At 42.6% G+C, this 19,628-nt stretch overlaps 1 protein-coding gene across 2 annotated transcripts in view; it reads left to right on the top strand.

Annotated features, from left to right (window-relative positions):
- Cacna2d3 (calcium voltage-gated channel auxiliary subunit alpha2delta 3) overlaps positions 1-19,628 on the top strand; it is a 793,771-nt gene that overhangs the window by 703,751 nt on the left and 70,392 nt on the right. For both annotated transcript variants that reach the window (XM_028754076.1, XM_028754077.1), the window contains 2 exons: positions 10,312-10,373; positions 11,431-11,475. In XM_028754076.1, coding sequence (XP_028609909.1) covers positions 10,312-10,373; positions 11,431-11,475 — 107 coding nt within the window. The remainder of the gene's footprint in view (positions 1-10,311; positions 10,374-11,430; positions 11,476-19,628) is intronic.

Here is a 19,628-nt window from a genome sequence, read left to right as displayed (position 1 = left end):
CTTAATGACAGGAGATGGCTTTTCTAGTCTCTGCATCTGACTGATTAAACTATTGGACAAAACTAGTATCCATCACTCCAGGGCTGATTCCCAAACATCCCAAGGTCCTAAGATTCCAAGAAGTTTGAGAGAGCATGCTTGATTACTCCAGAGCACTGCCTGCCCCTCTTGTTAATATATCCATCCGGGTGCCCTCCTCCCTCCCGACTCAGTTGCCTTGTGTGCAGCTGTTCTGGGAGGGTCTGTTGCAGCTGGACACATCTGCTGCCCAGGTGCTTGACTTTGGAGATGCTGGATGGCCAGAGGGTAGCAGGCCCAGCCCATATATACATGCTGTTCCTTTGGCTGACTCTGGTGTAGTCATCCTTTCCATGGTAAATGAAATGGAGATTCTGGATAAAGATAGAAATTGATGGTCTTGTTGACCCACCACTAAGAAGGCAATTCTGCTGATGACAGGCTATCTCCAGAATGATCACCAGCTTTGTTTGTACTTCCTTATTAAGTCCTGGTCCCTGTCTTGTAAAAACTAGGGACATTCAACTTTGTCACATGTGTCAGCACACAGATGGACATGTGTTCTACTCTTCATTTTGCCAGCTTAGAATTTTGCATCTGACCTAAAATGCTCTCTCCATCTTTCTTATTCTGGCCTTCTGGGTTATTGTGAATTTCCACTCATGCCAGGGAGCCTGTCTCTTCAATAAAGACTTCCATATAAGCTTCAGATTCCTCTGGATGAGAGAAATCAAGCATAAAGACCATGTTCTTGTCTAAGAGTTTGAACATGTAACCTCTTTCTACAGTCCTTGGTCTTCCTAGAGTCTCATATGGATTAGAGCAATAGTCACTGCAGACATCCTAAAGATTGTCAGTGAGGTGTCTAAGGCTTCTGGATGATGCCTGACACTTGGTAGAATGCCTAATAACAGTATTAATTACTCTACTAATAGAAAAAAGGTACACACATTTGAATCTCTACATTCGGGGTATTCAGGAGGATTAGTGAGACCCTATCTCAAATACTAAATGCTAGCAATACTTCTACTATTATGAGCTCTCAATTTTAAAGATGTATTGATTGTGTGTGCACCACATGTGTGCAGGAACCTATGGAAACCAGAATAGGGTGTTGGGTCACCTAGAACTAGGCTTACTGATGGATAGCTGAGACTGAACTCAAAGCCTCTGGAAGCATAGCAAGTACTCATAACTGCTAAGCTCATCCCTCCATAGGCCCTGTGTTTTCAATTTCATAGCTTGATTTATAAGCTAATTTTCATTAAGGAATGACTAACAGAATATACAGGTATGACTGCCGAGCAATGGAGAATGTTCCATGTGTTCATTTGTATGGAAGCAAAAGCATGCTGGAATTTACCAAACTAAGATTCTCAAGCTTTTATGTTGGTGGCATGAGTTACTAAGGGCAGCAGATGGCATAGGATCTTGTCTGAAGTCAACGCCTTCTAATGCTTTATAGAATAACACAGATCTTCCCATACCCACCATGTTGGAGAGCTTAGGAACAGGGGCCAGAAGCCTGCATCAGCTTGTGCTTACCTTACTAATGTTCTTGCTTCCCTAACTCACACTTTCTCCAACCACAAGTTCAACTCTCCAACAGCTGGTGAAAGGAATCAAAACAGTAAGTGCTGTTTGCTGTAACTTAATGCTAACTCTGGGTGGATGCTAGGAAGGAAAACTAACCTGCTGGAACTATTGACAAGAACATCAAATTAGTCTGTGGCTCCAATAGTTCTGTTGTTCATTACCACCACAGAAGCACACCATCAGTCTATCTGTAAGAGGAAGCAGATATTTAAAAGGTCTGAGAATCTACTCAGAATCTCTACTAGTAGGATATTTCAAGACAAGTGAACCTTTTTTGAATCTTGGTTAAAGCAATAGTTGTTTTAAAATAGTCAGTTTCCCTGTCAAGCCATACCATCTTAATAAGGAGTGTTGTTACATCAATCTCTTGTTTGGATATAATGGTATAGGATAAATTTCTTTAAAAAATATTTTTGCGTATCTTATCTTTCGGGATAAGGATTTTGTTTTGTGGAACAACTATTTACAACATTTATATCATGGGAGCCATGTTGTTAGAGGTCTCACCCTGAGTTAGGCTGCTGATGCAAACTGTCTCAGGCTTCCCAGGGGCTTTGATTGCCACAAAGTCCACTATAGGTCACCTTGGGTTGTACCATGTGACCCTCAGGTTATAGGTACCAGATTTAGCAAGTTAAAGATATTTTATCTGGCAAATTCTATACATTATTCATAGTGATTTTTTCTAGTAAATCTAAATTTTCAGATTCTGCAATGTCAATAACTTGGAACATCTAAATAGCATCCCCACAAGGCACCAACTGAGCCAAGCTGAGCCCTAGGGCTTTTTTTCTACCCACTGTGCATGGGGTGGATCCTAAGTTACCATATGTCCTACACATCTCTAAAGGGAACCAGAGTTTGAAAGCTTTGCAGTGTACCCAAAGTCTCTCCCAGGAGCGAAGTATGTCTGGTCAATTCCCCTTTCCCATGTCCTATAACATGAGTTTGCAAATTGGAGCACTGTGCCATCTCTCCTAGCCTCCTAGGCTGCCCATGAGGATATTTTACTGTTGCATTGTATTAAGCACAGTAACAAACATTCAGCCCATAGGTGTTTGGCAAATGCATGTGAGCATTCTATTATGGGTTTTGAAAACTTTGGGAATTTGACCGCTGGTTTTGTTACAATGTCTTTGGTGAATGTTATTAGGTGGTGACCTAATAAGAATTATTGACTAGGGAGCTATAATGTGGAAGCTTATAATTTTCTCAATAGGCATTGATTCGTGTAGTCTCGATTAAAATACAATGAAACCTGAGGCCTAAGTGTTTTCTTCTGAAAGGGTGAAGGGTTTAAAATCAACTCTTAATGAATTGCCTTGAAATCTTCATTGAAATCATATTATTTGAAGAGTTTTGTGAGCATAAAAATGATCTGACAAAAACCTTTCAATGCCAGGTCTAACAACCTTGGAAAGCTGGGGGAATATAGGTTTCTTCAAATGAAGTCTGGAAAATGCTTCCAGATTACCTCAGGGGTAAAGAAAAAATTATTATTTCATTCCATAAGTCTTGTTAATTCTTTTCAACATTGATTCAGTCAAGTAATTAGAACCCAAATGGAGGAAACATGTACGATTGCCATTCGTCAGACTCTGCTAAAGGTGACTGTTCCCAAGAAACCCTGACCAGAATGAAAAGTGCTCATGAAGCAAATGTGTGAGCCAAGGACACCTGGCCTTCCTCCACATGTCCCCAGAAGCCAGGCTCAGACAGTAGGCAGAGAAAGTTCTAGATTAAAAGAGACGTGTACAGCTATGCATCTTCTTGTCAATCACAGGATAACATGAGCCGCATTCTTCCTCCCTCCCTTTCAGCCCAGAGATATGTCATACAGCTCTTTGTTATTTAAAAGCAATTACTCTACTGTATGAGAAAGTTTGCTGCCCACATACCACAAGCAATACTTCAGAAGTGAATTATGCATTTGGTAAGGGGGCTAATAGTCAAAGTGCCTCCTCCCCTTTTATCTTTCTGTTTCTTCATTTGGTATCAGCTGAATTGTGCGGAGTATCTGCTTCTATGAGATTTCTTCTTTGTTTCTGAAATAATACCAAACACTGAGTTCCCAGACTTTACTAAGATTATGATGAATGCATATTGCTTTGATCTGTATTTTTCTAAAAGTTGTTGATACTTGGTCTCCCTCACAGTGTACTAGGAAAGCTCTTGGGGTTGTCAGCCTGACACCCAGGAGGACAGTAAAACAGCTGCTCCCTCTTCCCCCCTCATCTTTGCAAGGGTACTCTGTTCTCAGTTTCACCCAAATTAGTCCCAGGATTTCAGTTGTCTTTTTCTGCCCAACATTCCATCATGCGACTCATTAAAGTCTTCACATGAAATACTTTGCAGATGAGCTATGTCATAATTCACATTACAGTTTTCAGTTGTTATTCCTATGAGAAGTCATTCCTCTGGACATCTAGGGACCCCCGGAAGGGGCTTGCACTGATGTAGCAAAGGTCAGAGTTCTGTCCTTTAACACTCCAGTGCCACTAATGGCCCTGTTCCAAAGCCTGGGTTAATCATGAAATAGTCCAAAGAAGCGACATTCCAATTCCTTGTTAGTTCTACTTGCAATTAACTGTTTTGAAAACAAACAGAAGAAAACATTTAAACAAATGTGGCTTGGCTAGCAACTACCATGGTGGTGGACTGTTAATTAAGGCAAGTTGGAATCCCAGCATGCCTGACTTTTTTTTTTTTCCTGTCATAGCTAGCAAGCAGTCTTTGCCGTTGTGTACAAAGCAATAACAATTCACGGACACTGTCTAAGTGTGGGCTGGGACTGGACAGGAGACATTAACCCAGAAGTCTTATGAGCCATCACTGTACATGAGAAATCTGCACAGCAGGGGGCTGTTTTTCTATAGGAGAAATTCTGGATGGGCATTTAGTTCTGGAGAGCAAAGTTCTACTCTCAAAAGAGGATTGGTATGGGGAAACCATCCACACCACACCGGTTGCATTTATTACTTTACAATACCTTTTTCTCAAACAGAGAAACAGCTTCCTATCCTAGACCTCTACCCATTGGTTGAAATCTGTTAGAATTCTGGAATCTGTGGCCAGATGAGCACAGAGAAACTTCAGGATATGACTACCATTTGTGAATCAGAAAGAAATGATCATTTCCCCCTACTGCAAGGCCTAAGTCTTTAAAAATCTCCATGACTGAATGCATGTTTAGTGAACACACAGAGCTGGTGGTGGCCATAGCGATGATAATGCACCTCTTCACTCCTGTGCTCTGACCCATCTGGCTGCTACTCACCATGCACCATTCCAGAGCAGCAACTGACATGGTCGGAATGGAAAAACACTCCTCAGTACTCCTGAAGGGAGATGACCCATCTAAAGAGCCTGCTTGGAGCCGTGATTTTGTAAAGCATTTACACCCCAATAGTATGCCCTACAGAACATTTGCCTCTATGGACAGTTTGGATTTACCATTCATGGGTTTTCTGCTTAGTCTCAACATACTGTCATCAAAGGTGCATTGGTTCTGAAATATAAGAGAATCAAAGGCCTGGGGATACATTTTGCTATTAAGGTAGTCAACACTGGGAGCCCGTGAGAGTATTAGAACACGTTTCGTGTTTTATCGTCTTATCCTTGCCTCACATTTATTTTTGTTCCCTAAAAATGAGGCAGTGAGACTGACTCTCCCTGTGGAGAAAAGAAGTAACAGGAAGTCTTCAGAGCTCACAGCAGTAGTCTTAGAAACGGGGCTCACAAACAATTCTCTAGCAACACACTTTGGTTATAAATCACTGGCAGTTCTGGGACGTTCTTCCGTCTCCTGGATGAGCTTTCCAAGTGTATGTGAACATATTCTATGGCTGGAGGGGCAGGGCATGTTTGGAAACACGGGTGTTTGTTGAAGCTTTCATGCCAGGCATGGTGAATGCTATTTTATAAACCGGATTTGGGCTCCTAGGGGTAGATTGCAAGTTGAGGCCCAGCCTACAGAAAATGATTTCTAAATGAATACAATATGAAAATGTTATTTTATTTCTAATTTTACATGTGACATTGTTACTTGGTGAGTTTCAGATTACACTTGAATGCGTGTCTATTAACGTGATATGAGATGCAGGCATGATTTCATCTTGAGTGCATTTGAATATAATAGCACTGGAAATGTAATTTGTATTCTCAAATTTTATAAAGCAAAAAAAAATCAATCTTGGGTTGGTAGCCACATTGAGCATATTGCACTAATTTCTTTGGGGGTTTTCTCAAGATAATTAACAACTTCCCTTTGCAGATCCAAGTTGGGTCATGATGGCAGTCCTATCTCATCTGAACCCTCCGTTCATATGCCATCCCTACTTCTTTCACATCTAGGTAGTGGTAATATGGGCAGGCCTTCATAGAACATTACCTTTGATTCCTCTTGTGATTGCTGTCCAATAGAACTTTCTGAAAAGGTAAAAAATGCTCTAGATTGGAATAATGAACACAGCAGCTTGTGGATTCACAGAGCTATTGAGCTCTTAAAATGTAATTCATGCAAGTAACAAACCCAATGATGAGTGGTACATTTTAAATAGCCACATCATCAATGGCCATGAATTTGGATCACACAAAATCAGAACACCAGAGGTAGCTACTACTTCTATATTCGAGCAAATGAATCACAGGCAACCTAATAGTCTGACAGTCATGAGTGATACCCTGTGATAGACTCTGTCACTCAAAACTTAGTTCTCTTCAATGATTGGACAGCCCCCACACCCTCCAGCCCTTGACTACTGTATCTGTATCTTGATGACAACATACCTCCTACCTAATAGCTACTGAGCTTCTGAATGAAGGTGTCAATGGAAGGTCTCAGTTGTATATGGTATTGAGCTGATCTGTACCCAGGCCTTCTTACAACAATGACAAGTGCTGCAAGAGCCATTACCTGGATAGTTCAAATCCAAAGAGGTGCTTGTGCCTGAAATGCCTGAGTACTTCTGGGATCAGGCTTGGAACTCTTCATAATGACAATGCTCTTAACAGCAAATGGTTTTCTTGATTTCTGAAGACTGCCCATATATTTTCAGGCCATTTTTTTTGGAAGGTACTTTGGGAAGAATGGTATGAAATACTGTTTTGGAGCGTGTTTAATGTTGTATGCAAAATCAACCTGTGTTCTCATGACAGAGATTACAAGCAAGAGCCCTGGAACGTTCTAATCAATTGGAAGTGAGGAATACCACAGACTCCAGGAAAATATGTTCATGATTTTCTGGACTGTCTAAAAAATTTCAAACCCAAGGAATGGTGTTTTTATTTTCTGCACTCTCCTTGGGATTTGGGTTTCACTCAAGCATTTTCTGCCCTTGTTTCCCTTATTAAATTAGCAAGACCGACTTGAAGCAGAATACACTACTAGGGCTTGAAATGTTGTTGAAAGAACCATACAGATGGGCAGGCAAAATATCTCAGGTTCCACTTAGGTCGTGGAGGATGGTGTAAGGGGTGGGCCTGCTGAGGTAAAATGCTTTTTCTGATAAAAGTAGAAAAAGAAAAATATGTGGAACAAAACTCAGGAGACAGAGTGATGCTTGGCCTCAGGCTTCACCCCTTATTTTTTTTTTTATTGTTTGGTTTGTACTTTAAATCACTTCCATGCTCAAGAGTTGGTGAGCCGTATGCGCCATTGGCCAAAGTTTGTGCACTGTCCTATTGCCCACTGTTTGGGCCCTTTGCCTAGCACTTGTTCTGTAAGCTTTGAGTGGATGTTCAAAACTATAAAGCTTGTCCTGTTGCTTCTGTAAAGATCTCTAGTAGTACCTTCAGCAAATGTCATCAGTGTTTCACTGTAAAAGGGCAGATAGTAAGTGATTGGGCTTTGTGGGCCATTCTGACTCTGTTGTAATTCCTCAACTTTGGCATTATAGGCCCAGGCAGTATGTAAACAAATAACTGTTCCAATAAAACTTTATTTACAAAAAGAAGCTGGATTTGGCCCTGAGCTAATCCCCAGCCTATGGGAAAGGCATCATCGGCCTCTTATCATTTGACCCCAGGCCTGCTCACCCAGGTCACTGTGCCCACTCTTCTCAATCCTCAAAGCTCTGTGGTGTTAAAGGCTCCCTGCCTTTGCCCATGCAGTTTCTCCCATTTGCATCCTCATTTCCTCTTGATTCCTATCTGGTCTTGAGTTAGATCTCCATGCCATCACATACACAAAGCCCTTGGCTGATTTCATACTCCAGAACTCTTTGTATTTTTGCCTGTAGTGTGGCTCTTACCATGTAGCTATTTCTCAGTTAGATGCTGACAGGGTGCATGATCACATTTCAACTAGTACCCAACCTAGCGCTGAGCACAGTGAAGGCCAGAGAACAAACTGTCATTAACTCGACCCACCAATGTGATTGTGAATCTTTGAATAATAGAGAAGTATTCAAAACTTTAGATGAAAACCATGAAAGTCTAAATCAGAGATATGAAGTGAAGCCAGGGCCATTCTGCTGGAGGAGGCAGGGGAGCAGCTAACAGTAACATAGCAAGATGGATCTGGGCAGACATGTTACCATCATGATATTAGGAGCACTGGATAGCAGCCGCCCAGAAGAGAGGGAGCCAGGGAAGCAGTGTCTTGGTTAGGGCATCAAGCTTAGGGTAAGGATGCAGCTTGTTGGAGGGAGATCAGAGAAAGTCGGCCTGACTGTATGATTAATGAGACAGAGGAACTGACTCATGAGGAAAGATTAAATTGCCTTGAGGAGCTCGGGTACAGGACCAATAGAGGGAGATGATAGCAGACTCCAAGTATGTGGGATGGATAAACACCCTGGAGGGAGCAGCTAGATTCATTAGAGAGGTGAAGGGGGGCCCTGCCAGAGTATGGAAGGGTGCTCAGAAAGGGTGCAGGGAACTGTTGGGGAAACAGAAGAGCTGATAGGTAGATAGGAGAGACACCATGGGAAGTTTGCTGTGGAGTGACTATTTCAGGAACCCTTGTGTTTTCACCTCATAGGTCCTTGCAGCTTCCCATGACTTTGACTTTGGCCTAAAGAGATGGCATTAAAATTAATGCCAGGGAAGGCAGCAGGAAACCATGAAGTAGAAGACAGAAACTCTTCTTGATCCTCCTAGATACCAGTTGCCAGCTGTAACGGCAACTCTGAGGCCCTCTTCTCTGAAGTCAGTTGCTGTTAACCGCTGCCTGGTTAACATGCTTTGGTAAAACCATAGTGTTCTTCCCAAGCCTTTCTGAAGTGCATAGCTCTCAGCTTCCACATACCTGAGGGAATCCCACCTGCACTATAGTATGCACCCTGGTTTGACTGATACACATTTTGAAGGACAGGTTTTACTTGAAATGATACAAATGTCGCCCAGACTCCATGAGCAGTTTTCTTCAGGCTTTCGCTGACCTTTGCTTCAAGGCAGAGATGAGCAACTCAACTTGTAGTCTGACCAGGTACCCTATAAAGTACCTTGTAGGTCTGTAGAGCTAACATATTAAAGACCCCAGAGCAGAAACCCTTTATAAAAGAAAAAAATTACCATTGTGAAAACTCTGCCTTCACCCACACCTCCAGCAAGTCTGAGCTACATGAACTTGGCATAGAGAGGAAGATGCCCTGCATGGGTGCTTTTCTTTTCTAGGTCCTCCAGGAGCTTCCATTCTGTTGGGAACCAACCATGAACAGCGATTTGCTTAGAGTCTCCGTCTTTTCTTGTAATTCTAGCTATACTGTCATCCAGGAATTTTTTTAAAGCTTATTACTATTTAGTTTGAAGTCACCATCAGTGTTGAAGAAAAGATAAATAGCACACAGGCAGTGTATAGGCAAACCCTGGAAAGATCATGTACACCAGACCAGTGTGCAAAGGTACACACTGCACCAGGGTACACCTCCTCCCACCCCATCCATCCAGCCTTATCATTCCTTGAACTCCTGTAAAGTGTGAACAGCATCCGATGAGATTTGGGCCCTGACAATTTTGCTTTCTGAGTTATGTTTATGTTGCTTCTTTGGGGGAAATCTGATGAGCCTGCTCATGTGTTGATTGAAAGATCCCACCAAATGCCACTTCCTGAAGTTTTGTTCGATATTGGTCCATGAGGCTAGCCTTTACTGTTGCATTAGGAAGATTTCCACAGACACACAGAGCTGTGTGTTCGCTCCTTCTCCTGGGGAGAGAAGAGCACAGGGATGTGGACACGAGGGGGCCATTGCAGCCAATTACAGCAGAGTGAAGAGACTCTTGCAAACTCCAGCCTCAGAACCACTGCCTCTCAGATCTTTTATCTCCAAACATACACACAAGCAAACAAACAAATACCATCCAGGATATATTGAGTTCTGAAAGAAATAGCTCAAAACAGGAGTAGAAGAAATATATTTAGCTTCTAGATATTTTTATGACAAATGTCAGCTTGTGTTGTGCTACAAATGTATGAAATTTATAGATGCAGACTGAAGTAACGCCACTACAAAGAACATCTACACTGGCTGATTTCAGTTTGTGATTGAGATCTGAGTGTAGGGACCCTTGAGATGTCCTTACCTGCAACAAGAAAGGTCAGAGCAGGAAGCTCATAGGTGTATGGGTCACTGTTTTTTTTTTTTTCTTTTCTGGTATGCCTGTGTCAGGATCTTGCTGTGATGGATAATTTCCAATGACAATCTGAAATCTGAAAGGAATCTCTGATGCTTTCTTTTATTTTGTAATCTGTCCCAGCTGTAGGCATTCAGATGAAACTTGAATTCTTCCAAAGGAAGTTCTGGACTGCCAGCAGACAGGTAAGCTCTAGCCAGTATCTCGAGGCATCAGCACCACTGTTATTATACAGGTGTCCCCATATGGGTAGCTGGGGCAAATGGTGCCAGATTTCTGATGAATATTTGTAAAATGAATTGCCTGCTCCTCGGATTACCATTCATTTCACTGTAAAACACAGGCTGTCAGCATGTTAGACACCACATGCTGGGAAAAGCAGGGTATTTGCTCATAGGAACTATTTGAATTATGGGATCAAGAGAGTGACTTTACAAAAGGAGTTTCTCCCTTAATATCAGGGCCTTTTGTTATTTTCACACTGACTTTCTGATGATCATATCATGATATCATATGGCCTGCTTGGTCAAGGCACATATCTGTCTTTCTGGCCAAAGGACATCAAGGGGTTATTGCACTTGGAAAATCCAGGGCAGTCCTCTCCACTGCTGTGCTCTATGAATTAAGACATGTCAGGGACATCTGTCTAGTATTCAACAGAAATAGTAGCCATTGAGGTACTTCTACCTGCCCAGTTCTAAACATTAGAAGTATATTTCCAGCAAAAGTGAAATCAGCACACAATAAGCAAACCAACACTTACATGCTTAATGTGTACTTGTCGTAATACGGAATCAACCTAGAGACTCATCCTAGGGTGGGTGCATAAGGAGCTTATCATTTTTTAAATTATGATATGATAGGAAACTATAATCTAAGAACATAAACAAGGGTTTCCTTTTAAAGTCATTGAGAAATAGTTTTAAATTAAATAATGACATAATTATATCTTTTGTTACCAGAAGATCTGAGATCTTTAAGAGATACCATCAGTGTTGAATGACAACACGAATTAAGAGGGATGGGAAAGAGCCAGCACTCCCCACATTGTAACTTTGATAGTAAGATTCAGAGTTCATGTGGTCACTAGAGAGCATGGCCAAGTCTCATCTCCAAATGTTCCCTTTGGATGAAACCTGGTACTTGCATCACAGGCCATGATCCTTAGCTAAGCAGCAGCTGCAGCAAATGCTGGAATGAATGACCCAGTAACATGGTTCCCCTGCTTTCTTCCCCCAACAGTGTGCCTCACTGGATGGAAAATGCTCCATAAGCTGTGATGATGAGGTAAGGTACCTACCTGGTCTAGTTTCTGGCCAAAGGGAAGTATTAGACAGTGTGGTTAGACAGAGGAACGCTACTGTGTATGGAGCCAGGCCTGACACATTACTCTGGGATAGCCTCCAGAAGGGTGGAGGAGACAGACAGACAGACAGACAGAACATTTGTTTTGTCCCCTACCTCTACCCCCCATCAAATAGTTTGGTTATGAGAGCCATAGAAATATGCTTTAGAAGTTTCCTAGACTATGGTATTACAATGCCTTATTTACTGGATGTAATAGATATTACATTTAAAGATCACATTAGATTTCTCCAAGCTTTGTGGCCATGCTTCATCTTCTTCCCACCATCAGAACAGGTTAAATAGGTAGGAAGTATTGCCTCTGTTTATAAGTTGGCTAAGCAGGCCAACGTGGTGTGTAGCTGTAATCCCAGAACTCAGCCAAGAGGTGGCGGCAGGAGAGGCATCCTAAAATCAAGGCTAGGCTGGTCTACATAGAGAGTTCCCAGCCAGCCAGGACTACATAGCAAGACCCTGGCAGAAAGAAGGGTTCGTGTGTGTGTGTGTGTGTGTGTGTGTGTGTGTGTGTGTGTGTGTGGAAGGAAATAAAAGAAAAGAAAATCAAAGACAACATTGAGATGAATGAGTGGCTTGATTCATCTCACATAATTAGCAAACTGCAAATCTGGAGGTAAGATCTTTGAAAGTCACAGTTTTTCATTCTAGCGTAGCTATTTCTACCTAAGATGTCTCTATCATTTCCCCTTTCCCTCACCCTCTTCTGGAGGGAGGGATTGTAATCACTTAGGTCAGCAATGGAAGAAACTGTGTCACTGTTTTAAGCCCTCCCATGGAACATAGCTATTGTCATAGCCAACACGGCACCCTTCTACCCCCATGGTTTAAAACAAGCAAAATTATGGTGGTCTTTCTACTTAGGTTGCTTCTCTGTGTCTCTCTGTGTCTCTCTCTGTCTCTCTCTATCTCTCTCTGTCTCTCTTTCTCTCTCTCTTCCTCCTTTAGCTAGATATCAGTCAAATCAGCCAGTCAATCAACGAAACTTTATAATCAGATATTTACAGTCCTTCTGGTTACCACAAGGATTTCAAGAACATTTTCCAAGCATAATTTCAACCCAGAAAGCACAGGGCAGGAGTAGAGGTTTTAAAAGTAGACAAAGGGAAAACAAGAATATTAATATAATAGGGAGTCCAGGATAGAGTTAGAAAAAAAAATTTGTTCCCAGTGGTCTAACTGCCAGCTTAAAAGAGAACTTGTTATCCTAGCGCTATCATAGTGTGAGTCACCATATCCGTAGAGCAAAAGCCAATCCATCATCTTTTCAGCAGAAGCCTAACATTTTCTGATCGCCAGATCAAAAACAATTTTCCCTGAGGATTGTTCAACACCCTTTTTAGGAAGCTTGGGGATAACTTTTAAAGGCTAACCAAGTGGGCTCAGATTTCCCTCCGACTTTAAGACATGCCAGCATGTTAGGAAGAGCTGTTGGGTTCAAACTCCATTCTCTTGCCTCTCTGGAGTGCTTGGATGGCAACAAAGGGTGAGTCACAGACTACAATGGCTATTGTTGCAAATCCAAGCTCCAGTAAAAGAACAGAGAATGCCTGCTTGGCTAGCTGGCTGGAGAGATGGATGGTAGTTCATAAACTTGGTTAGATGAATGAGTGGTTGGCTACACATGTGTGTGGCTGCTAAACAATTTTATAAAAGCAAGAGGTGGTATTTTTTCCTACAACTCATACCACATAGGTGTATTCTCACATAAAGACAAATCTCCTTCTGAGCTTGGAAACAGCCTTTGTTTGTTCCTTGACTGATGGTAAGGGTAGCATATGGTGGTATTTACAGGCACAAGCCATTAAGTTTGACTGTTGAGATTCTGTAACCCTGAAAATAGGTAGCAATGTGCTTTTAGACAATTTTCCAAACATTTCTTTCCTCCTGCTTCTTCAACCACATAGTGGGTATAGAAATTTCTAGAGTCACAGGGAAGAATCTATGGGGGGGGGAATTAAAAACTCTACCATGTCTCCTAGAAAAGGCACACATTCACTACTGCTGGCCCTAAACCAAACTGTCCCTCCCATAAAGTAGTGGCTCCATAGGGCCTAGGTGGCAATGGCTTGTACACTAGGGCACAATAAATGTATGTTGCAATGCCCTCATTAGTACCATGGTCTTTTTCTTGTTCCAAAAGGATCACATACTTAGAAAAGTAAGCCTTTAATTGATCCTCTTTTAAATTTGATCTGATGCTTATGCCCAGTCTGCACTTTGAAATTTTCATCTATTCTGTGTTTGACTATTAAGTTTTGGCTCTAGGTAACCGCCTGCTATTGTCTTCAATGGAAAACCAGCCCTGCCTTCCCACTTGGACCCAATGCTATGGTTTTGTTTTTTTTTTTTTTTTTCCATCAGACTCCTTCCATGTGTCACTCTTTTCATAACTTTTAATTAGCTCCATAGAGCTGTCTCATGTCCTTTCTCTTCCCCAGCTGCCCCCAAATCATCAAGTCCCCCATTAAAATTAGCTTCAGGGCTCATTCTGAACCTGTGCCTCTGTCTGTGCCACCACACTGAGAATGGTCCACTTTCTTAGACTGCTCAGAAACATGGTGGCTGAGAGACCCTGGAAGTCCTTTGGCTCCCCGTTAGCACACACTGGGCCCCAGCAAGTGTGTTCTATGAGGGTGGTTAGGGTATGTGGACATATTTCTACCTTGTAGGATAACATCTTTAGTTTGCCAGTAAGAGCTGGAAGCATGTGATTGTCAGGACCCAATCACAGGGATATAAGAAGGGCTGTAAGGAGTTCCATTCCACCCAGGGTGAATGTCAACTACAGAGCCTGCAAAAGAATCATTCAAGCTCTCATACGTTCCCTTATAATGTCTAGACACTTACTCCCAAGAAGGAGTAACCTCCTAGGGCAGCATAGGGAGATGCTGCCTTCATGGCACTTATTGGTAGCAAGAGAGATACACATATATTTTGTTTGTTCTGTTTTTGTTCCAATTGGAATATATATGCACACTGGTCTGAGATGATGTCTCTGAGGAGGTGACATTTGAATCAGCCAAGATGGAGAAAGAAATGACATTGGAAGTAATAAGCAAGGTATAAAAAAGGACTTTCAGGCAGACAACAATCTTGCAAAGGTATGGGGCTGATAAAGGAGGCACGGTTGACCCTGAGGAGGAAAGGCCACACCTACCCCCATTTTTTATATGACTCAGCAGTATAGCCACATTTCGCCCACTCACCTGTCCATCAACTTCATCACCTGTTGACAACACCAAGTGTTTTGTGAAGGCAGAGGAAGGTTAACTGCTGTCCTGTGAGAGGCCAAAATCTTCATGACAAATGAGGCTCTCTGCTCCCTCCAAAGAGACAGAGATTGATGTGGTCTGTGGATCACAGGGACATTCTGAGTCTTGGTAGGAATTTCTTCTGGCATATGAAACATGCCTTGAATGATGACAGAGATGAACAGGGCTATATCCTAGCAACTGGATATCTCATATCCAAAACACTCAGGCTGTTGAGTGGGTAGATAGGAGGATCGTTTAATAGCAGGTATGAGGAGGGGCACAGGTGCCTCCTACCAAACATATTTGGAGTTACCTCTTTGCAAGCAGTGATTTTTAAAAAGATTGTTGTAACTATTCTCTCTCTCTCTCTCTCCTCTCTCTCTCTCTCTCCTCTCTCTCCTCTCTCTCTCTCTCTCTCTCTCTCTCTCTCTCTCTCTCTCTCGGTGTTTGTGCACGTGCACGTGCACTGAAAGCACCAGGTCGATGTCAGGAATCATCTTCCTTGGTCTTCTACCTTATCCATTAAGCTATGGTCCCTCAACCAAACTTAGGGTTCATTGATTTAGACAGTCTCTGAAGCCTGCTTGCTCTGGGGATTCCCCATCTCTGCCTTCTGAGACTGGAGTTCTAAAAGAGCTCCCATGCTTGCCCAGCATCTACTTAGGTTCTGGAGTCTGAGCTCCCATCCTCATGCCTGTTTTAACCACTGTGCCTTCTCCATATCCCACAACACGGTATTTTGATTTGATGGTTGAAGACACAGCAATTGACTGGGAAGGCAGGGTCAGTCTGCTTTACAGTGACATACTAAGGCTCCTGTCCGGAGACCTGGAGAAAAGGTACTGAGAAGGTATATTTCTATGTGCCAGAGACTCAGAAATCCAGGCCTCGCTTACACTCAGATTAGAGATCCCTTTCACTCTCTGTCTGCCTGTTTATCTCCCTCACTACCCTCCACCTCCCGGCTCCTCCCCAAACATGTGCACACAAAACATCAAAATTGCCATGCTGCACAGTGCTGAGCTTAAGTGAATTTGACCAGTCAAAACAAACAGGAAGGCACTCTTTCCAAATAGTGAAAAGCCCCCTATCCCCCCCCCACCCTCCCACCCCATCCCAGTTCCTCCTGTTAGAAACTTTACCACACAAGTCTCTTTCTGAGAAACTGTAGCACTGTGCCATGAGGATGCTCAGAAAAAGGATACGTGGTAGGGGACCAGCCTTTCCTGAGGGGGTGGATGTTATACATTCCTTAAGGTGCTCAGCCTTCCTTCACAGGGACATCCCCATCCGGCTTTCTCACTCCCCCACAGAGTTGCAATGGCTCCCTTACCACTTCCTAGGACACCCAGGCATTGTTCAAGGTCACAGTGATAGGGACACTCAGAGTCTCTGGTTCCAAAACTAGTATCTCAGCCCCAGGCTGATGGGCTTTCTGGTTAACACTGCAATTGGCACTATGCATACCCTCTCCCCACCATTCCTTCCCTCCGGTCTACAGTTTCTGAGTTCCCACACCAGGATTTCAGAGTAAACCCTGAGTGTGTACCTCAGTGTACCTGAACCAAACTCTCTGAGCAATACTAAATCAGTGAATCATTGTAGAAAGATTTAAAAACAAATTCTGTCTGCCTCTCAATCTCCTTTATCCTATCTCCACACTTTGAGACCAACTGCATCCTGCAATGTCCAAGGATGGCTATGGAGTATGTACTTACCCTGTGTCTCCGAAGGTGAACCTTCTGATCTCCCCAAGCCTTGATTCTGTTAGTAGATCCTTAGTACACACCTGGTAGTGTGGTAGTGTGTAAACATCTTCCAAGATACCAGGGTTCATTTAGAGAGAGTGACATCAAGAAGTAAGACTAGGAAAATATTCCTGTTTCTTAACATTGGAAAGGCAATTGAATCATATTTATCATAAATCTATGTGGTAAAACCAACTGTCAGACCCGATTGCAGGTGATTTGACCCCAGTTGTTTCCTACACCTAGCTCTGGGCTCTCTCATTCCAAGTGCAGACTCCAAGCTCCTGTATCCTTGGCTATAATTTAATTTATGAGTTGCTGACAGACAGGTTCTTTAGGCAATTATAGTCACGAAAATCACCTTTCTGTGTTTTCAGGTAGACAATAGAGTACAACTTTGTTCTCAGAACATAATGACACCTTTTAAATCGAATGGCCTAAGTATCCATCAGTGAGGGACACTAGAGAGTATGGCACAGCACTGTAACTTCCTTGGTGACTTGTCAGCCCCAGTGTGGCAGCACTTGGTTCTTGCCTACTGGAGTGAACAATTCTTTTGATATTCAGTAGATCCTTGAAATTCAAAACTTGGCCACAAACTAGCCCAACAAAGCATATCTCTGCTCCTATCCTTGTATCCACATGGAACCTGGAAAAGGTACTTCTAAAAATGGTAGCAAGATACGTGGTCCAAGAAGGAAATACCTATGTTCTCCTGGATCCCAGTGTTCTCACATGAAACAGATGTGTTCCCTAGGATGTGCCAGCACTGCATGCCAACTGGAGACAGTATGTGATGCTTTTTGGAGACTGGAGAGCTGGGACCTTCTGGTTCTTCTTTCTGTCCTTATCTGGTAGGAGGTAAACTAAGTCTGACTGGGATCCAGAAGCAGTTAGTGTTTTGATCAATTCTTGTCTGTCTTTGACTTTTGTGACTTCTTTCACAGCTTGTTCCTCAGCTAGTGGAAGGCACACACAGAAAACCCCCTTAGCTATATCTGATTATTCTCTTGGGTTCAGACGTTAGCTTAAGAATTGCTTTGCTCAGGAATCTCAGCAACCTGCCATTAGGGTCATGACCTGACCCAGCAGACCCAAGCACAGTCTCTTTTGGAATTGTGCTTACTCTCAAAACTGTAGCACACTAAGCACCTGATGTGGAGATGGCCTGACTTTTCTGCTTTTGTTGTGGTCTTTTTGTTGCTCTGTGGTTATTCTGACAGACAAGTAGGTCTGTCTTAGCTGCCTATAGGTTAAGTGTTTTCATTCTATAAAGAAAGCCTTTCATGAGCAAGCAGGTCCTGAGGCCCTGACCTTGTCCAAGTGTCTTCTGGAAGAGGGAGTAGGCAGCCGTAGTAGGAACAATAGGTCTGAGATCAAAGGGCACTGTGCTCAAATCTCACATGCTTGGTCACATGACCTCCAGACTCTTCTCTATTCAAGAGGAATTTCCTTGTCTGGCCTTATGAAAAGGAAGGCTTATTTGAGGCAAGTTTGCCATTCCTGTTCCTGTTCCTCCTCTTCCTCTTCTCCACCACTTCCTCATTTTTCCTCCTCCTTTTTATCTTTTACAACCATATTTAATGGGGAAAAAATAATCTTTCTGGGAGAGTCATTGTCTGTTTGCCAAGGCTTACTGGTCCTCTCTTTGTAGATTGTTCATTTTTTTGCAAAATAAAATTTGTAAAGTGGAAGGAGCTGGGGAAATGACTCAGTAGGTAAGAAAGTTTGCGATGCAAGTATGAAGATCTGAGTTCAAATCCCAGCACCCATGTCAGAAGCTGAGCAGGGGAGGGAGGTGGAGAGAGGCTGATGCCTAGAGCTCCCTAGCCCACCATCTTAGATGACACAGTGAGTTTCTGATTCAGTGAGAGACCTGTCTCAAGGCAATAAGACAGAAAGCAATACCTCCCTCCAGCCTCAGTGTACATGTGTGCATGCCCCATACAAACATCCCCCACACCACAGATACTAAATTAAGAAGCAGCCTCCACCTGGGATGTAGAGCTCTCCTATTCTTTCCACCTCAGAAGAGAGCTGGGCTTTGGGAGGACCATGTCACATGCCTAAGATGCTAGCTAGTATCCTGATGTGCCACCTTCTTCTAGCCCACACTAATCACTGTGAGGACAACAGAAAGCAAGACCTGTAAGAATCAAATGTTTCATCCAACAGCAAGTTTTAGTGGCACTTTGTTCTGAGAAAGAATTATGGAAATGTGTTTATTTTTAGAATTCTGGTGTAGTTCCAATTCTATTTTCCAAAGAAACAAATAAGGTAGGGAATAGGGCCAGTGTGGTAATGGGGTGTCTCTTGGTCCCCTTTGGAAACCAATCTTGCTGGAAGCATCTTCTATGTCTCCTCTACAGTGACATTTTCCTTCCAACCCATCCTAATATGTCAGCAGCTTCCCATGAGAGGGGATTATTTTTCTATTTTTATTCCTGTGGACTTCATGACATCATGCCCCTCTCTAAAGATTCCTAGTTGATTTTTATAAAAACAAAACAAACAAAAACAATTGCTTTATCCCTGTATTGTGTTGGCTAATATTTACAATATTAGACAAAGAAATGGACCAGAGATTAAACAGTGATATTGGGGATGTTTGAGTTAGAATTAATTATCTAAGTAGGAAATTGAGGCAGAAACTCTAGGAAGATCAGACTCCCTGTTTCACTGGGAGGAAATGGCTCATCAGTAAATGCATATGGAATCCAATTCTGTACTCAGTACACATGAATTGAAGGGCATGGGCTAAGTGCCTTGGGGATCTGTATATCTGCAAAATGAATCCACCCATGTGACCCAATGTTAGCAGAGTAGCACTCACAGCAAACAACCCCAGTGCTGATGCTCAAGATAACTCTCCACAACAACAGACATGTAAAAGCACAGCCACTAAGCACAGTACTTACAGTGCACTGAACTGTAACTCTGGTAATCTACAAGCCGAGTTTTAATAGTCTTGATTTTAACCAAATTCCAGCTAAATTTAAAAGCAAACCCACAGAGAGCCTGTGGCTACCATCTCAGAGGCATGGCTTTAGAAGATGGCTTCTTGAAGGCTGTCTGC

The sequence above is a fragment of the Grammomys surdaster genome, unplaced genomic scaffold (genome assembly GCF_004785775.1).
Source record: "Grammomys surdaster isolate TR1022 unplaced genomic scaffold, NIH_TR_1.0 125979, whole genome shotgun sequence".
NCBI classification, from domain to species: Eukaryota; Metazoa; Chordata; class Mammalia; order Rodentia; family Muridae; genus Grammomys; species Grammomys surdaster.
Note: the sequence above shows the minus strand (reverse complement) of the source record. Positions and strands in the feature narration are given on the sequence as shown.